Source organism: Apostichopus japonicus, chromosome 9 (genome assembly GCF_037975245.1).
Source record: "Apostichopus japonicus isolate 1M-3 chromosome 9, ASM3797524v1, whole genome shotgun sequence".
Taxonomy (NCBI): domain Eukaryota; kingdom Metazoa; phylum Echinodermata; class Holothuroidea; order Aspidochirotida; family Stichopodidae; genus Apostichopus; species Apostichopus japonicus.
In genome coordinates this window covers 15,209,962-15,230,000 of record NC_092569.1, presented here as the reverse complement: position 1 = coordinate 15,230,000, position 20,039 = coordinate 15,209,962, and the positions used below count along the sequence as shown (strand labels likewise).

General features: G+C 39.2%; 2 protein-coding genes across 2 annotated transcripts in view; both read left to right on the top strand.

Annotated features, from left to right (window-relative positions):
• Positions 1-2,430: 2,430 nt before the first annotated feature.
• Positions 2,431-13,543, top strand: LOC139973893 (uncharacterized). Its single transcript, XM_071980778.1, has 9 exons — positions 2,431-2,506; positions 3,535-3,728; positions 4,647-4,802; positions 6,250-6,388; positions 7,219-7,431; positions 8,363-8,500; positions 11,001-11,432; positions 11,962-12,138; positions 13,029-13,543. Exons 1-9 carry the CDS (start codon positions 2,431-2,433, stop codon positions 13,541-13,543), a joined length of 2,040 nt encoding a protein of 679 aa, XP_071836879.1.
• A 590-nt stretch (positions 13,544-14,133) lies between these two features.
• Positions 14,134-20,039, top strand: part of LOC139973367 (uncharacterized) — a 90,285-nt gene continuing 84,379 nt past the window's right edge. Inside the window, exons 1-6 of the mRNA XM_071979989.1 lie at positions 14,134-14,265; positions 15,435-15,860; positions 16,746-16,916; positions 17,783-18,211; positions 18,750-18,920; positions 19,585-20,025. Of these exons, the coding sequence (XP_071836090.1) occupies positions 15,452-15,860; positions 16,746-16,916; positions 17,783-18,211; positions 18,750-18,920; positions 19,585-20,025 (1,621 nt within the window). The 5' untranslated portion in view covers positions 14,134-14,265; positions 15,435-15,451. The remainder of the gene's footprint in view (positions 14,266-15,434; positions 15,861-16,745; positions 16,917-17,782; positions 18,212-18,749; positions 18,921-19,584; positions 20,026-20,039) is intronic.

The following is a 20,039-nucleotide window of genomic DNA, read 5'->3' as shown; positions in this document are numbered from 1 at the left end:
GATCTCGCATTTTCCTTGCTTATATTTTTGGTCACCACAGGTGGTACTTGCATCAGCTGGACATTTGGAAGCTAAAGGTAAAATATATTTGACTTTTATCGTTTTACGTTTAGATTTGATCGGGGGCAAGTTGAAAGTTTTTTTCTTCTTTTTTAACTAAGCAAAACCTTTCATATCAATTTCATGCATGAGGAGAATACCGACTGATAAATATGTATTAATTCAACTTGAGGAAGCAGCTATTTCGGACGAAATCTATTCTCTTCATTTTTAATTTACCTACAATTCCAGAGAGTAAAATTCATACTCATTCAGAGTATCCACGATGGCCATTCCAGTGGCGTTGGAAGGTACTCTTGAGTAGGGGCGCTGAAGACTGATGGCCGGCCTGGGGAGGGGTCTAAGGGGAGGGGTTGTACCCCTCCCCTTTGGAAATTTGTTGCATTTCCAGGTGGCCTCAGATGCAATTTGGTGCAATATAGCACACTTCAACACCCACTCCATTTTGTAAATAATTTTGCATTTTCACCTGGCCTTAGATGCAATTTGGTGCTCCAAATAAGTTTTTTTTCCTCATTTGGAAATGAAAAAGGAGTTTCTGACTTGCGAAGCGGGGGGGGGGGCGGAATGATACTTTCGCCCCTCCATATTTTTTCACTGGGGGGCTGGCGCCCCCAGCCCCCCCGGTTCCTACGCCCTTGGGCCATTCTAATTCTGTGATCGAGTTCCGCTGATCTCTAAGAATGAAATTCCCACAATTTTGGCGCCAATTATAACTCGAAAAGAAGATCCTCTCGATATGACATTAGTTTTGCGTGAAACAACTTACTGTCTATTAAAAGTTTAACTTCACTCCACAAAAGAGTTATCAATCTATAGAGGTGATACTCTAAAACAATGAATTATCACTCTTTGCGATTGAAAACGTTCGATATTGCTCATATTCTAGAGAAATCTAATATATATGAAATCCGAACCATTTTTTATTTCATTGGTAAATTTCATTTGCATTGCAAATTTTATTAAAGAATATAGAATTGCACCATATATTTCTTTTTAATTTTATTTCTAAGTATAATATAAACTTTTAGTAATTTAAACCATGTATACGAACTATTAATGATCCTTTGACCATTGTGATTTAATAAGGGTTACAATCTGTCAGCAGGAAAAAAAAACCTCAAAATATGTCTAAATGAAACTGAAATATTAAATGTTTTGAATAGATTAAAGTTGGTCAAAGTCCCCTGTATTTTCCCTTTAACATGATATTTTGGCTAATTAGTAAAGCATCTTTTAACACACTATAAGGAGTTTCAATTGCATCGTCTATTTATAAACGATACGATAATTATTCACTTGTGTGTCATTTACCCGTGAATATTAAATCCATATTATTAAAAAAAAATTCAATATAATTTTCTAAAGGTATAGGCCTACATAAAAAAAAATCAATACAGGTTTATTAATATGGTATCAAAGTCACATGATGATTACATACTTTAGGCGCAAAGGCAAAAGGAAATTAAAGTTGTTTATTAAATATCGTCACCACGAAAGAAATTATTAAAAGTTAAATGAAACATGTGAAAAAAATGGATAAATTATAAAGGTCTGCTGTATAGACCCCAACTATTGCACGCATCATGGAAAAATTTCTTGAGATTACGTAATGGACCTGCCTTGGTCGTAAAATGACCTCTTTTAACCAATTAGTCTGCAACGCCTTCCACATACTTTTTCTTGTATCAGGGTCTTTGTGTGAACGCTGTATGATTAACTGCACTGTTGACATGACAATATTTCCACACAATGTTTATCCAAAGAACCTAATGGTGTTAAGAAGCCATGCAGGCTAATTGAGGTTCTTTTACGACCGTGGCAGGTAGATTACTTAATCACAATACTTTTCTATCTATAGCATGCTACAGTATAATTGCAGCCAATAAAGCAGATCTTTAAAATGTTACCAATTATGCAAATACTCTAATAATGGTATGTATGTATGTATGTAGTTCGTCAATTATAATTTCATTTTTGTTGCTGTGTTGTATTTTCTGAGTAGACCGTGTGATGATAAGAATTATTATACAATTTCTTATACTGTCATTATCATTTTTGTTTTGGCTTTGAATCGATAGAACTTCCATTCAGTTACTTTGTGAAGAGTCCTTACGCAATGGCCACTTACAACGTCACCGAGACCATCACTGACGTCACAGAATCGACATGCGCAGAAGCCTGTTTGTATTCAGCAGAGTTTAAATGTTTATCTTTTGACTTCAACTTTGTTGACTCGATTTGTTTCTTGAGCACCGGCAATTCCTCCTCGATGGACGGTATTCTTGAAGTGAATAAAGACGTCAACCACTTTGAAAGATTACAGGGTAAGGCTTGGTCTCATTTCGTTATATATCTAGCTTCATCGAGATGGGAGAGGCAGGGGATGGGTTGCGGTGGGAGGGAGAGAGAGGAGGGGTGGAGAAAGAAGGGTGGGAGAGAGGAGGTGAGTGGCGGTAGGAGAAAAGAGGGGATCTCTGTATTTGATTTATTTCATTGGCATTGTAGTGTCGCAATTATTTGACACACCTCTGTCATCATCGACCTAGTATATCTCGATGTTATGGTGATATGTAAAATATTTTTTTCTTCACACAACTGTCACCGTCCCATTCCCGTCTTCTCCTACCCCTCCTACCCCGGCTCATCCACTACCCCACGTTATTACGCTATCTTCAGTTTAGTCAGGCGCGTAACCAGGAATTTTCCAAGGGAGGGGCGAACCTGTACGTAAACTATCAGAGCCGTAGATTCTGCATTGAAAACTATTTAAGCGTGGCGCCACCATAAGTTGGCGCTACGCGTACAAGAAAATTTTGGCTGAAAATGCCTCCTAGATCGCTGGAAATGGCACTTCCCAGGCCTTGTAAGTTGCATCTAAGCTTGAAATTACTAGCGATATTATAAAAACATACAACAAAAATATGCTCAAGGGGGGGGCGGTCGCCCCTTCGCCCCCCCCCCCTCTACTTGGCTACACGCCTGAGTTTAGTAGGAATGCATTTTGAAGTATGGTATAAATGAAATAACATACACCACCATTCATGTATACTGCCATCATTTTTAAGCACATTTCAGAGAAAATAGTATAGCTACACATAGTATTGTACATATTAGTCTTACGTAATTCAACATTCATATAAAGACACAATTATCCGTGTCAAATTGACAGTTCAGATAAGGTATAAAGAAATTGTAAAAAAAAATATCGTACTTTGTTGGCTACAACTCTTGGCTTTAAGCCGAAAACTTGGTGGGCCCTGGGTACAATCATATAACATTTTCCTCACTGTGAGGATGTACTGTACATGCCCTAATTATATTAAAAAATGAAAAAAAAGACATCCCATATGTCCCCCAACCATGTGTTTATATAGCTACCCACTCTCCATGTTTGTCTATCGATTTGTGGTGATCGTAAAAACGGTTTGATTAGTTTTATTTTCATTTCATGTTTCTTCTGTCTAATTACAGGCAGTTGCAGCAATCCTGCAGTTGGTCTGGAAGAGGGAGTTATTTCATTGGACCAAATATCGATGTCTTCTTACCTCGGAGGTAATGAAGACGGACCATTGGGGATATCAAAAGATCACGTGAGACTTAATTCGGATGGCGGCTGGTGCGCAAAGGAACAAGATGATATAGATGATATTAATGAATGGATCCAGGTCAGTATGTGACGTAATTATAGGAAACAATAGGTGACTGCATGGAAATCTTGGGCCATGGACAGTCAAAATTCTCCTCATGTTTTCATTACGAATGTATTGCTTTGCAGTAATACATTGATTCGTCATGGCCCCTAATTACAGGCATGATGACCTCCAAAGAAGTTTAAATATAAACAATTAAATCCCGGAAGTATAATTGTGCAACTGTTGACTGCTGTTACTTCATCGTCTGTATATATCGATTCCAACTCAATTACCTTCATTGATAGTATACTCAGTTAGGTCAAACTGTGTGCATTTGGTTATTGTTCAAAGATAAATGAACCCACTGGACATGCACAATACTTCAAAGGAATGAGTGAAGGGAGGAGGTGTCTAGATAACACCCGACTGTTTTTAGATCGTGCCATGAACTTTTATGGAAGGGTGTCCTGGTCCAGTAGGATAGAGGTTAAAGTCTATCCTGACGAATGTTTAAAAAATTCCCCACTGAAAGTTTTTCCTGTAACATGATTGGGGTGAAAGCCAGCACCGACCCACCACACCCACCCACCATACACGCCACCGATGTGCAACAGGATAAAGAATCCATTTGTTATAGCTGCATGTGAATGAAAAATATATACATACATATATCTATTACTATATCAATATCACACACACACATACACACGCACACACACACATATATATATATATATATATATATATATATATATATATATATATATATATATATATATATAAATATATACATATATTTATAATAATATTAATAATAATAATAATAACAATAATAATAATAATTGCATATATAATTGTCACTGTGAGCATTCGCAACCATGGTTATGTTTAAAATTTTATCTTTATGATCATGGAGGTATCATTTTCCCTTTATTTTTTACTTAATTTCAGATAAATTTTAACGAAATAAAGGACATTGGAGGGTTTGCCAGTCAGGGCTTCAACCATCCCGATATAGATCCTATTTACTGTAGTCAGTTCACGGTGTCTTATCGTGAGTCCTCTGATTCAGCCTGGACAGTTTATCAAGAGGGTGGAAATGACAAGGTTTGTTATCTTAAATATTTGATTTTTGAAAATGTAAGAGAGTGAAGACATGTTATGGCTAGAACGGGAATCGAACTATAATGACTTATATATGTTACAAGCCCAGTGTCCTACCAACTGAGCTAGCCAGCCCTATGTTGGTGAGGATCCCTATATATAGTCATGCTGGGGACGTTGTGTTCGTCAGAAGCCACGGTACCTTGTATACCCGTGTAACCAAGGATCCAGAGGTCTCTGGTTCGAACCCAAGTCAGTTTCACATTATTCACATAGTTTATTGTTGGTGTTTTGAACGAAAATTTGAACAAGGAGGTAATGAATCTATTCATTTTCATTTTAACTAATTGTTATCTTTAGAATAATTGCAGGTATAGGTGTTAGGCCTTCTATATATAAGGCTCGTACGCAGGATTTCCTGTAGGATGAAGCTCTCACTGGAGCTCCTGGACCATTTATTGGAACACCGTCCTGGGGGAGGGGTCTAAGTTTTGTATAATGACGGGTGCTAAGGTGCAAAACGGTGCTGTAATTTGCAAAGCATATAAACCGTATTAATTTGGTTTTGTATGATTTATTGTAGTTTTTGTTTAAGACCCTGGCAGGACGAAATAGTACTCTATACACAGGACAATGTAGATCATTCAAACTTGGAGGGCGGTGGGGGAAGGGGGGTGGGACGTACCCATCGCACTTCCTAACGCCCAAGTTCACCCTTCTCATGCGTACGGGCCTATAACTGGTAATAATAAAAAAGAAGGTAAATTCCGTCATTTACACGTACACTCCGTCTTGGCTTGACTTACAAGAGAATTCCTACCCCCATCGCGCCGTTACATTTACTTTTATCATAGACTCGTCGGTGGTGGATGGTGTGGGGGGGGGGCGATGGGAGCTTGTATTCAGTCATGTCTTATGACATCGTATTGTACTCAATTTAATGAAGTTATTTTATCATATTTATATATATATTATTTCTAGTTAAATAATAATTAAAAAGTTAAATAATTAAATCAATATATTGACAACAAAATAAACATAGCAGTAGCAGGAAGAGACTAAAGGCGATATACACGGGTCGGCAATTCAAGTGGGTTCATTGACTTATAAATGTTTTCTAATAATCATATTGTTAATTCTTAAGCTTGTTCCCTTAATAACTTTAGTGAAAGATTAAAATAATATATCTTACATGTTTAAAATATGTAAATAATAGCACATTATGAAAGGTTTTTATACATCTAGGCTGTATAAGACAAACACGGAATCCGAGCGAACCTGAATTAGTTGGTGATTTTCGTTCCTATATACGTAATTGTGTCTTATACTTTAAGTGTCGACCTGGGAGAAGATACTTAAAAAAACTTAATTGATAATAACTTGGATGTATCTATGAAATATGATTTTTTACTGAATTATTGAAAATTTTCAATATTCTTACTTCTTGCAGATATTTGATGGGAATTACGATAAAAACACGGCAGTTGTTAACATGTTTGCTGTGCCTTTTCGAGCCATACAAATTCGTATTCATCCTACGGCTTGTTACAACCACCCTTGTGTAAGACTTGAGATCTACGGCTGTCCAGGTAATTAACAGAAAGGAACCATGCACCTAATTAACCAAACAAAAGCTAGTTAGGCCACATCAGAGACATAACGCCAGGGGCCGGTTTGAGAGGGAGTTAGGGATGGGGTTAGTGTAAGACAGAAACCATGTGCCCCGGAGATTGAGGGCCCCGAGTCAAATGAAAAATGGCGCGAAGAGTAAATTGCGTTCAAATGTGACAGGTTCCAATGTCGTTGGATTTGGGATCCGACTATCATTGCGTTATAGTGCGGTCTTGCAAATGCACGCTCCGCTCGCTTTTAGGGCCACATCTTATCCTTAGCTCCCGACCCACGTCATGTTTATCTTTATGTCGCTGTTGGGTCAATAACATGTGGTGAGAAAAGAGGGGTTAGGGTGCCGACATAGGAATTACTGTGTTCTGAATATTATTTTGAAAATGCGTTCCTTGAAGGAGGTCAAACGTGTAGTTCATAGTTAAAGCTGTATTTTGTGTGAAGTTGTGAAGTTCTTTAGTTCGACAAAGCCTCGTATTAATCATACATAACACGATACCCCTTGATGTCATTAGATTTATCCGTTAACAACATTAATTAATTATTTACGTTTTATCCAATAATCAAATGTTGGGGTTACAAAGAGTTAATGTACATGGTTTTGTTGCTGAATTTCAAACGTCTTAACTTAACTCATAATTCCTAGTGAGATGTTAATATATTTCAGTTCATCCATCATGTGTATCTCTTCACAAATTTGATGGTTTACGACAATTGGAACAATAGACCATTTGTTTCAAGATGCTGCACTCATATAGCTACCATTATATTTCTTCTTTATTTCTCAACTTAGTCGATTGTGAACCAAACCCTTGCAAGCAGAATGTTTCTTGTTCTGATGACTTTACTGACTTGTGGAACGTAACCTGTGATTGTCCACCTGGATATGTCGGGGACTTTTGTCAAGTTAATTTCGATGAATGCGCATCTGATCCTTGTCAGAACGGTGCAACGTGTATCGACCATGTAGATTATTACACCTGCGATTGTGCTTCCGGCTGGGAAGGTACGAAACTGCTGTTATTTACGGTTATCCCTCCCCACTTGTTCCCCCTGAAAGTCTCAAACGTTGGTGGTATACATTGTGCGATCTAAATTGGTCACTCATACATAGTAACTGTTTCGCTACTGTCATGCACCCTTACAACATTGATCGTTTGTATTTGTTTGTCGAGTGTAGCATTCGAGATACCTTGGTATACTTGTTAGGACACTATCTTTAGGTTCGTTTAAATTGAGGTAGAAGTTGGGTATAAACTGTCTGCGAAAATTGAAAAGAATGCAAACTGATGTGTAATGTATCTTCTTCCTGTTGATGTTTGCAAAAGGGTGGGAAAACCAAAGATATGAAGGTACACCGGTAACTAACTGAAGGTATATTATTTTTACTCACCGTAAATGCCAAGCGTAATACAATTTCGTAAAAACCTGTCCATTCTGTATTGCTGTGTGAGGCATAGACGGTAACATAGTAACAACTTAGGCCTAGGCTATGTCATTAATCAGTACATTACTATTAAAAGTAACTTCTTTTGTGTTGCTGTTAGTTAACTCACATCTGCTAGGCTGCTATTTGTTTGTGCCCAATGTAAAGATTGAAAGAAATGTCCCCATATTGATCTTTCTAGGACTTTCTTCTATTCAAGTTGCAATATTTGTCAAATTTTGTCAAAATAGAAAAAATATAAATGTGCATGTTGGTAACATTGCAAAGGCTTTATGTGTAAGAAATTATTCCAAAAATGATTAAACTTTGCAAGTAATTCAAAGTCTGAAAGTGAGTAAAAATAAGCATTTACAAAACTTAGGCCTAATCTTAGGCTTACCATTTGCTTACTGTCACACAGATGTTTCTGTGGTTGCCTGGTAATATCAGAAAATCAAAACTCTTATTGGAAAGAGTCTTATATATGTAATTTTCTTGTTTCCTTTCACAGCCTATGACTGTCAGACTGAGACAGACGAGTGCCTTAGCAACCCGTGTCAGAATGGAGCAACATGCACTGACCTCCTGGATGGTTACAACTGTACTTGCATCAATGGTTTTGAAGGAACCCATTGTGAAAATTTTACAGGTGAGCGGTTACAGGCCACGAGAGCGAAGGTCCGCGAGACCGAAATTAAAAAAGGTCCGCGACACCGAAGGTCTTCGAGACCGAAAGCCACGAGACGAAACTATTACTAGTCCCCACGAGACCGAAACGATTACTATAGGCCTATAATATTAGACAAAGACAAATATAACTACCGGTAATATTATGTTGATAAAGCGCGTAATTAAAAATAATTTACAGCCATTTCTTTTCATAGTGGATACCAGTGACTTATACGCAAGGGGGTTGGGATGGCTTGCATCGATATTACGCCTCCACCAGTGGCGTAACCAGAGGGGGTTGTAGGTGGCGAAAGCTCCCGCTCTCAAAAGTCTAGCCCTGCTGCCCCAAATGAAATATGAGAATACAATATAAGTTGATAATTAGATATAGCGATAACCTATTTTAAACAATATTGCCCCCTTGTCAATCTCTTTGACCTGCTCTGAAGCCCCTCTAATGAAAAAGTCTAGTTGTATACGCCTATCGATGGACCATGCATAGACCATCGGTCTCGCGGACCATCGGTCTCGGGGACCATATGTTTGCGGAAATTCGGTCTCAATTATTCAAATAAAATGTGACATTAGACGGTATAGTCAGCTATTAGTTTTCTGTTTAGTTAAATATTCACAGAGAAGTGCTATATGGTACTATCCTGATTTCAGGAGCTGCCATCTAATTTGCAGTGGCAGCACTTTCAGTGAAGGGCAAACAAAATTAACAGGTTCTGGGTGACTTGCACAGATCTCTCTGTGATATGAATCTTTTCGACCCTGACTGAAGGTTGAGGTACCGCCCCTTAAAAGACCTAGCCAGGCATAAACCAACACGGTTAGACTTTTTTTTTGTTGATATTCTCAAACTAATCTGGTTGCCCACAATGAAACGTTCATTTCACACTAGAAGTGCTGAAATTTTTTACTTTATTTGCGACAGTGATTACAGAATCTGGCAGACATAGTTATTGAATACTTCCCTTATGTGACATGGAATGGTTCTCTGATTATCTTCATAAGGGACGGCTTGCAAATCTTACAGTGCATATCTCCATAAAGACCTACAATGCCTATGGTGTTGTTGTCGCTAGCTGTTTTGTCCGATGTGCCGTTGTACTGTAAGAAAGCCTCTGCGTAGGAGTCGGAACATGCACGATATGCATTTCTGCCAACTGTATGCCAGTACCAATTGCTATAAGTATAGTTTTTTTCCAAATACAATTAGGGATTGGAATAGTCTGCCTTCAGACCTCATTAGTAGTTCCAGTGGTTCTGTGAATCCTGTCACTTAAATCAGTACTCTGGTCAGATCTAATTAATTACTCTCTTGACGTGTGTGTGGTGAGATATTGTCCCTTTTTGCGGATGTGTCACCGTATCAAAGACGAAGACGAAGGCATATCATGCAGATGCAATGAGAAGTGACTGTAACATAACCTAGATCTGAGTACCGTCAGAGTCAGTGGAGGAGCAAGGGGTATTGGTCAGGGGGTCGAGAATGGTCTGTAGGGGCGCTTTCGACACTAAGCGGAGCGCAACCACAGGTTGGCGCGGAGCGGACAGACATTTTTTCAGTAAAGTCATTCCCTAGATCGCCGGAAATTACCCTTTCCGGGCCTTGCTAATTTGCAGATAAATGAAGAATTAATAGGTGTCATCGCCAACAAAATGTGACAAATGTCAATAGGTAGATGAGAGCACAATAAAAAAGTCAATAATCGCGAATAAGTAAAACGTGGTAAATAGCTGAAAAGGGCACAAGCAGTCCATTTGAGTCCGTCAGGGGGATATCTGCCCTCCCCCCCCTGACTGTGTGGACGCTCCGCCACTGATCAGAGTTGCGTGCATTTCTATCTTGGGAAAGGTAACTGTACAAAGCACCGCGAGGTTCCAAGGCGTTGGTATAAACGAATGAATACAGAGACACGTGTTATTTGGTGGTGAGACAGAGTGTCACTGTCTCCTGTATTTACTATCAGGCCAGAGTTTAATACAATACAACGGGATGTGTATTAATAAGCATAGTATGTAGAACTTTCTATTTCGTAATTAGTTAGGCACAAATATACTCAAAAGGTACAGTATGTTCTTGAATATATGATGACAATGACAATGAATGACAATGAAACTGTTTATTTCCAATGCAAAAGATAAGTACATTTTAAACAAGAATTTAATACATATAATCAAATAATCATGGTATTATATATTTAATTCAATGAAAACTACCAAAGATCTAATGTGTGGAAAAGGAGAAAAACTGAAGTGCAATATAACATGTGCATTCAAGTGAGAGTCATTATCTGTCCTCATCATAATCTTGCTGAGCCATCACAGGCAGTTAAATTTGCAATCCTTCTTTCAAAGAAATGCAAGGTACTATATATTCTTGTTCAGTCAACTTATCAGAAAACAGTTTTCATTGCCTATTAATTACTACCATTCCGTGGCACACACGCATTTTTCGTCATTTCTCTCTGCAGTTGAATGTAGCGACGGGTTTGTTGAAGGTATTCATACCTGCTATCAAGTCGTACACGAGAGTGTGAATGCTACCAATGCTAGTCTTGCTCGAGAAGCGTGCGACAACGTCAGAGGTCACCTTTTCTATCCGTCCGTATACTGGGAACAGGATCATCTCAGTAAGGAGTTAAAGGCATTAAATATACCTAGTTCAAAGACGTTCTTCATCGGCCTGCGATGGGATGGCTCAAACGTTGCCTTTGACAACTTTGAGGCAGATCCAGATCTCACTACATGGTACGATGAAAGCAACAATGCAGTCGATCCGTGGGCAGGCGGATACCCGACCGGATCGGCTGGCTGTGTTGCCATGGTGATGGATGGATCTGACTGGAAATGGCGAAACATTGACTGTGATTCACAGCTTGGGTACATCTGTCAGCAAGACAGAAGTGAGTATCGGTCGGAAGAATTTTTCTAGACTAAGTGCTTTGGGTGTTGATTATTGCTTGTATTTTTTTGTTGGTTTTATGAAATAAAATAAAAAATTCCATAATTTTAAAGGCAAGATGATATATTTACTTTTGGGAATACTCTTAAAATCATGCAATGAATAAAACAATTTGTATGCAATATATAAGGTGTTTGAACAGATAGTAAGAGGGCGTGATGATTTGATCCTATTAGGGTATCTGTCATTGGTCGCCAGCCTCCGTGAAAGTCCAAATCAAAGAGTGTCACATATGGGCCTCACGTCAAAATTAATCTTGATGAGCATGATCCATCTCAGCATTCAACTCAGATCTGAACAGTTTGTGAATCTTCTGTACAAACCTACAGAAGATTTTTCAGGAAATTTCAATGGAATTGAAGCAGGTTGTTATCTTGATAATGTGTATTCTAAATGCATTTTTTGCATTGGTTGGTCATTAATAAAATAGAAGTAACATTACAAGATGTTTCTCTACTTCTCCTCATCAGCCAACGGCAACTTTTCTCAATGGTCTCCCTGGGGCAGCTGTAGTGTCACATGCGGACCTGGAGAGGGTATCCAGGTCAGAACCAGGACATGCACGGACCCGGCACCTCTGTTAGCTGGAGAGGAATGTGAGGGTACATTCAATGAAACTCAAGTCTGTGGCGAGATATGCCCCATCGGTGAGTAGCTGTTGTAATGTTTGCTCTCTTCATAACTCTGGTGGAGACAGAGTAGATCCAGCATTTGGGTTATGGAATATCTCATATACCTGAGAATGGTCAGGGAACGTTTGTATTGATTCATAAGGTTACGTTATTTTGGGGGACTCTGTGGCTGTCATAACAGTCTGCAAGTCAGCAACTAATAGAATTTAGCATCAGGTACAATTAATTTAGCAGCATAGCAAACGATAAAAGTAGACACAAACCCATCCATCATCTGTTGCTTAATTTGGCAAGCCTGATGTTTGTGATGCACGACTCACCCAAACAGCCACATGTAAAGAAACATCTTTTTTGTTTTCCGTTTGGGAGATATCCTAGTTTATATTAGGATAACAGCCATGTATAGTGGCATGTACTAATTCATAATGTTCCAGATTTATATGTTATACCAAAATTGGAAAGTTGTTAAAGGCATTGAAGACTCACCCCAAACCGCGTGCGGCCATCTGAAAAAGTTAACCTTCAGTTGCTTGCAAGTGACGTTTTGTTTGTGTCTCTACAAAATGCAGACAGTAATGAAACGTGATACCTTGTTATCTTTAGCTGGACCTGAGATGTCCATCGCTGTATTGTTTGTACACTGTGCTGTGGGTATTGTACACTAGTGTCTAATTACCGACGGTAGCAAGCTGTGTGTGTATTTTCTGGGATTGATGGTGGTGTCTAACACTTCTGTTACACCTCATTCGAAACTAGCTCAGATTACCGGCATTAGACGTTACTTTTTGCGCAAGTCTTTTTAAGATTGATCAAAAAAATTCTTTAAGATGTGACTTTTATCCTTTTCTTTTCACATCATAGCAACAGTCTATTATAAAGTCTAGTGTCATGTGTTTTTCCGTCAGTCGACTGCCCGGAGGGCTATGTCACCCGGTACGACACCTGCTACCTACTCCGTACCAACGACACGGCCAGTTATGCAGATGCGAAAGCGGACTGCGAAAATCTGACAGAAGTCTACGGAGGTCACTTGATATTCATGAACGATAGGTCGGAGGAAGCATTCGTATCCCAGATGTTGTTTGATTACAAGGTTAACCTTTCGTTGGCCTACTTTACCAGCAACCTGTACAGATCCTCCATTTACTTTGATTGGATCTTTGCGAATGGTGAAGCAAACGTGACTTCATGGGAAAGCTTCTCAGAGTCTCCTTGGGGTACCACGTCTGGCATGGTGAATCTCGGGGGCGGTGGTGGTGCATCGGCTGGTGCGACAACACCTGCCATGACCACGGTCGACGATTCTCTCCTACCGATAAGATGTGTGGTCCTGAGAAGGGAGGGCACCCTGTGGAAATGGTTCCTCGAGTCTTGCGATCAAACCACCGGGTACATATGCGAAGTTAACCTCGGTGGGTAGAAAGTTTTAAGTTGTCTTTAATTTGACCGTTTTGTTTGGGTTAGGGATCTGACATTTGTTTATTACTTCTGTTTGCCCCAGGTTAGTAGGTAAGTTTTATTCGTTATGTATAAAACCAAAATATGATAGAAGTTTCTGAGTAGTTTGTTCGGACAAAAAACAAATAATGTTAACTGGAAGCAATCTATGAGCAAATCCCCCTCTGCCTTCCCCTGTTTCTTTACATACCTCTCCCCCTCCTTTTTTTTCGTTTAACGTATTTTATGTTTTGTGTACAAGCAACATCGTTGTTTTATTAATACCTTCTTGCATCGTTGCAGCAATACAAGTCTCGTGAAAATAATTGTCTCACAGACTTATACAACTTCTTTGCTGAATAATTTCTTGATCAGCTGATTTATTCTTCTCAGTATTAAAGATTATTACAAACCTCTCACAAGGCCTATAATGCTATGCACCTCTCTCATCAGTCAAAAGATACCCCCCCCCCACGAGCTATCCTATAATGATATACGAAATTGAATGTTAATATCCACTGCTGTTACTTACAGGGGATGGAGAACATGGACCTTGGACAGCTTGGAGCGAGTGTTCATCTAACTGCGGGACTGGTAACAGAACCAGGACCAGGGAATGTGACAGCCCTGCCCCCATCCTAGGGGGTGGAAACTGCACAGGTCCACTCACAGATAATGTGACATGTGAAACAGTGTGCCCAGAGGGTAGGTTCATAATTAAGTAGGTCATGATTTTTCAGAATATCTAGTTTTTTATTATTATTATTTTTTTTTTTTTTTATTATTATTATTTTTTTATTGTTATTGTTATTACTATTATTATTATTTTTTTTTTTGAATGTGGATGATGATATTATTTTCGGTTTAAAACAAAAGTTGTTTGTATCTCATAGTAACAAGGAAGGCAATATTTCTGCAGACAAGCTTGTATGTATAAATGGCAGTGTGAGATTAGATTTTTCATAATATCTAGTTTTTTACTATTACTTTTATTTTTATTATTTTTGAAATCTGGATGATCACATAAGTGTTGGTTTTAAAAAAAAATATGAACAAAATTCAGTGACGGTGCTTTTCAGGAAGTCATTTGTATCTCAATGATGATGATAACGATGATTATATTTATGCAGTCAAGCTTGTATATATAAATGGCAGTGTGAGATGAGATTGTCTCCTTTGTAAATATGTTATACAGTAGATACTTTTTAATTATACATCTTCCAAATTCAAGAATGTTGGGTGAGAGGAGAAGTGAGGGTATGGGTAAACAGAGGCCAAATCATTACTATGCCTAAAAACAAATATTAGCTAAAATGTTGCTATGAAGCAATGCCTAAAACAGGAAATCCCCCAAACTGAATCAACTCTCACAGCTGTTTGTGTAAGGTGCAAAGGTGCACATGTCATGCATCTCTGTTGCTTAAGGTATATACTAATGATTATAGTGTTCTTTGCCTGTCCTTTGAATGCCCTGGTATTGGGTACCTAGTTGTAATATTCTGAAACTTTCGAAGTACTGTATGATGAAGATTTTTTTAAACTTTTGTCCACAAATATCAGCAATTCCTTATTTCCTCCTTGTCAACCCTAAAATGGAGTCATGACCCCCACTTTGAATACTGAGGCTTTAAAACACAATTAGTTTTATGATCTTAGATACATGGCATTGTGATTTCAGTCATATTAAGATAGTGTAATATTCTGTAACTTTTCAAGTACTTTATAATGAAGATTTCCACAAAATACCAGCAATTCCTTATTTCCTCCTTGTCAACCCTAAATTGGAGTCATGCATTAAAACACAACTAGTTTAATAATCGTAGTTATTACATTGTGATGTAAGCCACAATTCTGACTTTTCTCCCTGTCCGTAGTCTCGTGTCCAGAAGGCATGTCGGTCTATTACGAATCTTGCTTCGTCACGGTGACGGCAGATGTCAATTACACCACTGCCGTGGACGGATGCCAGACAATCACCAACGGCACGGGATACCTCGCCAGACTCCAGACCTTTCAGGAACTGGAATTTGTCAGCCATAGGACCGAGGAAACCAGCTTGAATCGCAGAAGCGCCGTGTTTATCGACATGTCGTACGACTTTGGCGGAATTTATTACGAAAATGGGACGAGGCAGGTCAACCTGTCGGACTGGGGCAGCATTGGGCCCTGGGCCGATGGATTTCCCTCTCCGGCCAGGGAACCCTGCATGGCTCTGGTATTCGACGAAAACGAATGGCGCTGGTTGATGGCTGACGTATACTGTGATACGACCGCGAGTTATGTCTGCGAAATTTCAAAATGTAGGTATAATGTTTGGTTGGATTCAGCCATTACTGAATATGTATCCGATATAAGCATCATACATTTAACTTACTTTTTTCCTATTCCATTATTTTTGCATCGAATGTTGATGTGAAGTTTTTACTATGCTTTTCATGGCTCCCTGAATATTTGTGAATATTCCTCAAAATATCTGACTTGATATTTAATTGGGGATTTTTCTGGAGGGTGGGGTGATGGTGGGGGGGTATGGTGTGACTATATATTTAGGATAATTACAAATTAGTTAATTTTCTCTTCATTTTGACTCATACTGTAGAATACATTCCATTAAAGTATTACTAGGGACGGTAAGAAAATGGGAGAGAACATGGTGGGATATTAAATAATGAAAGGATACAATATTTCTTCTATTATATAGTAGCAGTATTTGGGATCATCTTAAAATGAGACATAAAAGAATTGACAATGCACAGCTGCAGATTGGATCAGAGGTGGGCACGAAATTGATCCGACCGACAAGAGTGAAAATTAGTACCCAATGTATTTGCTGCTACACTACAGGATGCACCCACTCCTATGACAACAAATGACATCAAATTGGAAGTAAAAGATAAAAAAATTCATCCATTATGCTGAAACATCAGAATAATGCTATATACAGATCCCTCCTGAAAATATCCATATTTCATGTCTTCTCTATTTATATGCTAAAGTTTTGCACACCGCATTAATAGCATTTTGTTACCATTTCCTCGGGTCGCAGAAAATGTGACTGTGGGCCGCATTTTGACCGCCTGTGGTAAGGACTTACAAGTCTTATGCTGCATGAGGTAATTCTATAAACCCACCATGAAAAAAATGTTTTATTCCAAAATGTCTCTTTCCTTTCGTTTCTCTTAAAGCTCCTGGAAATTGGGCTTCATGGAGTGGATGGACGCAGTGTGGCCCTAACTGTGAAAATGGCACCCAGACCCGATCCAGGACCTGTGATGACCCTCCTCCTTACCTTGGAGGAGAGGAATGTCCAGGGAATTCCAGCGAAACCCGTACCTGCACCTACTTGTGTCCAAAAGGTAGGCATGGCATGTTAAACAATGTCACCTGTTATCAAAAGGAATAATTCTGGGATTTTGTTTCCCAAAAGCAAAAACAAAGTATGCGTCCATAGCAACCAATAGGGATAAAATAGTTTTCTGTGAATTTCTAATCTGATTCAATCTTTAGTTTGCAGAATAAAAGGTTGGGTGTTTCCATGATCGTGGTTCATCTGCTGAGGTTTCGCAAGAGTAAAAGTTGACAGCTTTTGTTCTTTTTTTAATGAAAATACTAGAAATGAAGTACTTGTTTATTATTGTTGGTGATATTAATCTTAACGGTTGCTCAATTTTCCAAGTTCAGAAAATGTGATAGAGGCGTGATTTTGAGGTATCATAAATGTTACTTTTTCTATCACCATTTATTTCAAACTAGGGTACGAGGACACCTAGAGGTGCATGATTTATTTTTTTGGGGGGGGGGGGGTTTGATGGCAAAGGCATCAGCAAGAGGTCCACAGAAAATAAGTGGGGTCTGGGAAAACACAAGGGGTCGGTCAACATTTTACTGACCAGTGTACCCTATTACAAGACAGTCTAGAACAAATCTGAGAGTGCCATCTTGGGCACAAAAAAATCATATAATTATTTTCTGAAACTTCATCGGTGATACTCCTCATGTCTTGTCGTCCATTAACATTTCTTGAAATATCCGTATTAGTGGATGGATGGGAAGAGATCGAGGATCTAGAGTTTGCAGTGTGCTATATACATAGGACCCTTAGAGAGTTCCCATTGGTAGATACCTGTGGTCGTTTTGAAGGATCTAAACTTGACAATGTGACAGGAGAGGTTTCAATTTCTAATTTCTTTCTTTCTTTCTTGAATTGCTTTGGTTCTGCCAGTGAACTGTCCGGAGGGTTTTGTAGTCTTTCATGACAGCTGCTACGCGCATGTCGCGGGACCGGAAGTGAGAGCCGATGCTAACGAGACGTGCCTTCAGCTCACGAACAGCACGGGTCACCTGACTTATGTGGGCAGCTACGACGAACAACACTCGGTCAGCTGGCTCATCAAGAACTCAGGAATTGTTCTGGACCAGACGGTCTATGTCGGGTTAGATTACGTGAGCAGCAAACTCACGTATCTGGAGAGCGACATCGCCGGACCAAACACCACGGACTGGGGAGGCGAAGATCCTTGGACTCGAGGTTTCCCAAGAGACAATGGAGACTCCTGCGTGGGAATGGCCTACGATGCGAAATCCTTCGAATGGAAGTTTGCGGACGTCGCCTGCGACGAAAGTAGAAGCTTCGTCTGCGAGATAACGCAAAGTGAGTTTGTACCGTTTGTATTTAATAAATTTAAGATATTGTGATCAATGTTAAATGTCCTCAAATGTCTTCAGATTTGTGCCAGCAAAGTTTCATTTGAAACTAATAAAAGAACATACCAGTTCCATACAATGGATATTAAATATGGTTGCTAACGCTTTAAGCAGAGAGCAAGCTTCGAAACATTTGAATCAAAACTTCTTGCTTTTGATACATTTTCAAGAAGTTGTGAAGTCATATAGGAGTGTTAGCTCAGTGGTTAACGCCAGTGCCTTCCAATCACAAGTTCCCCAGTTCGAGTCACTCCAAGATTAAAGTATGTTGTCCAGTTACAGAGTTGTTGAAAATTGAAAATACATAATCATGGACGTTAAATATGAATGTAAGAGACTGACTTCGGTCAGCTTGAGGCTTTGATAAGCTAATGATGGCTTCTTCGCATCTTCCTGCTTGCAGGAGGATCTAAATACATACATACAAACATACATATATTTTATGACACATTTCCTAAATGTATTTGTTTCTTCCCTGTTGATAGCCGATGGTAACTGGGGTTCCTGGGGCCCTTGGAGTCCTTGCTCTGTAACCTGTTCTGAAGGCCTTCAGTATCGTAACCGTTCCTGTGATGATCCTGCCCCCATACTGGATGGCGCCCCCTGTCCTGGAAATGATTCTGATGTCAGAATATGCAGCGATCCTTGTCCAATAGGTAGGTCACATCGACAGATGATTTGCTGTATGTTACTATGGTAACATGCCTTACAAAGTTTGAACTATCTTCTTCTCTCTGTGTTTACAGAGTATTAAGATGTCAGGTGACAGCACAAAACTGGTGAAAAACTACATAAGATCTCTAATAGCTTCTAAAGTTATGCAATCTATAACATTTTGTGCTTTGTTTAAATTGAAAGTTTTAGGTTTCTGACCTTGAAATGAACAGCTGAGTTGCCAACAGAAGAACGAATGCTGATTGGTTAGAAAAGAAGACATCATCTGATAATCAGCTTACAATCAGTTGATAATAATAAAAATTTACTATTTATTAAACTTTGAGTCACATGTTTATGAATATTAATTTTGCCTGGTGTCTTTATTACAAAAATATTGAGCTCGGGCCGAAAGGTATGTTTCTTGTAGACCTAATGGTTGGTTGAACTAGTAAACCCATAACCATTTATTAAATTAATCTGGCAACAATTAGATCACTTTCTTCCGGCGGGCAAGCATCTCACTTGATGCATATTCAACAAACGAACAATATATTTCCTGTCAAGGTCTTGGCAAGGTTGAAAAAATGCTACATTTTTAAACAGAACCATCAAGTTTGCCCTCAAAATGGAAATACTAACCTCCCCACTTCTCTCTGATCCCAGTCAACTGCAGCGATGGATACCACACACGTTACGATAGCTGCTACTTGTTTGGATCGACCAATGAGACGGGATTTCAAACCTTCGCCGAAGCTAACGAGACCTGTCATACGGAGACAAACGGGACGGGCCACCTGGCTTTCATTTCCGACCAATCGGAACTGGAGGCGGTCAGTTGGAGACTGAAATTAAACAAGTTTTTGGAAAATGTCTGGCTGTACGTCGGACACGTTGCGAGTGACCTCTCGTTTGTTGATGGTAGCGGCTCCCCAGACTTGACCTCGTGGAATGAATCTGGAGGGCCCTGGGGAGGCCCTTACCCGAAGAACGACAGTGCAGCGGCGACGTGCGTTGCTTTAAGATATACCAGGAGAAGCTGGGAATGGCTGATGGCCAACACTGACTGTGACAACATGCATTCATACATATGTGAAATCACTCAGAGTAAGTTAGTACTG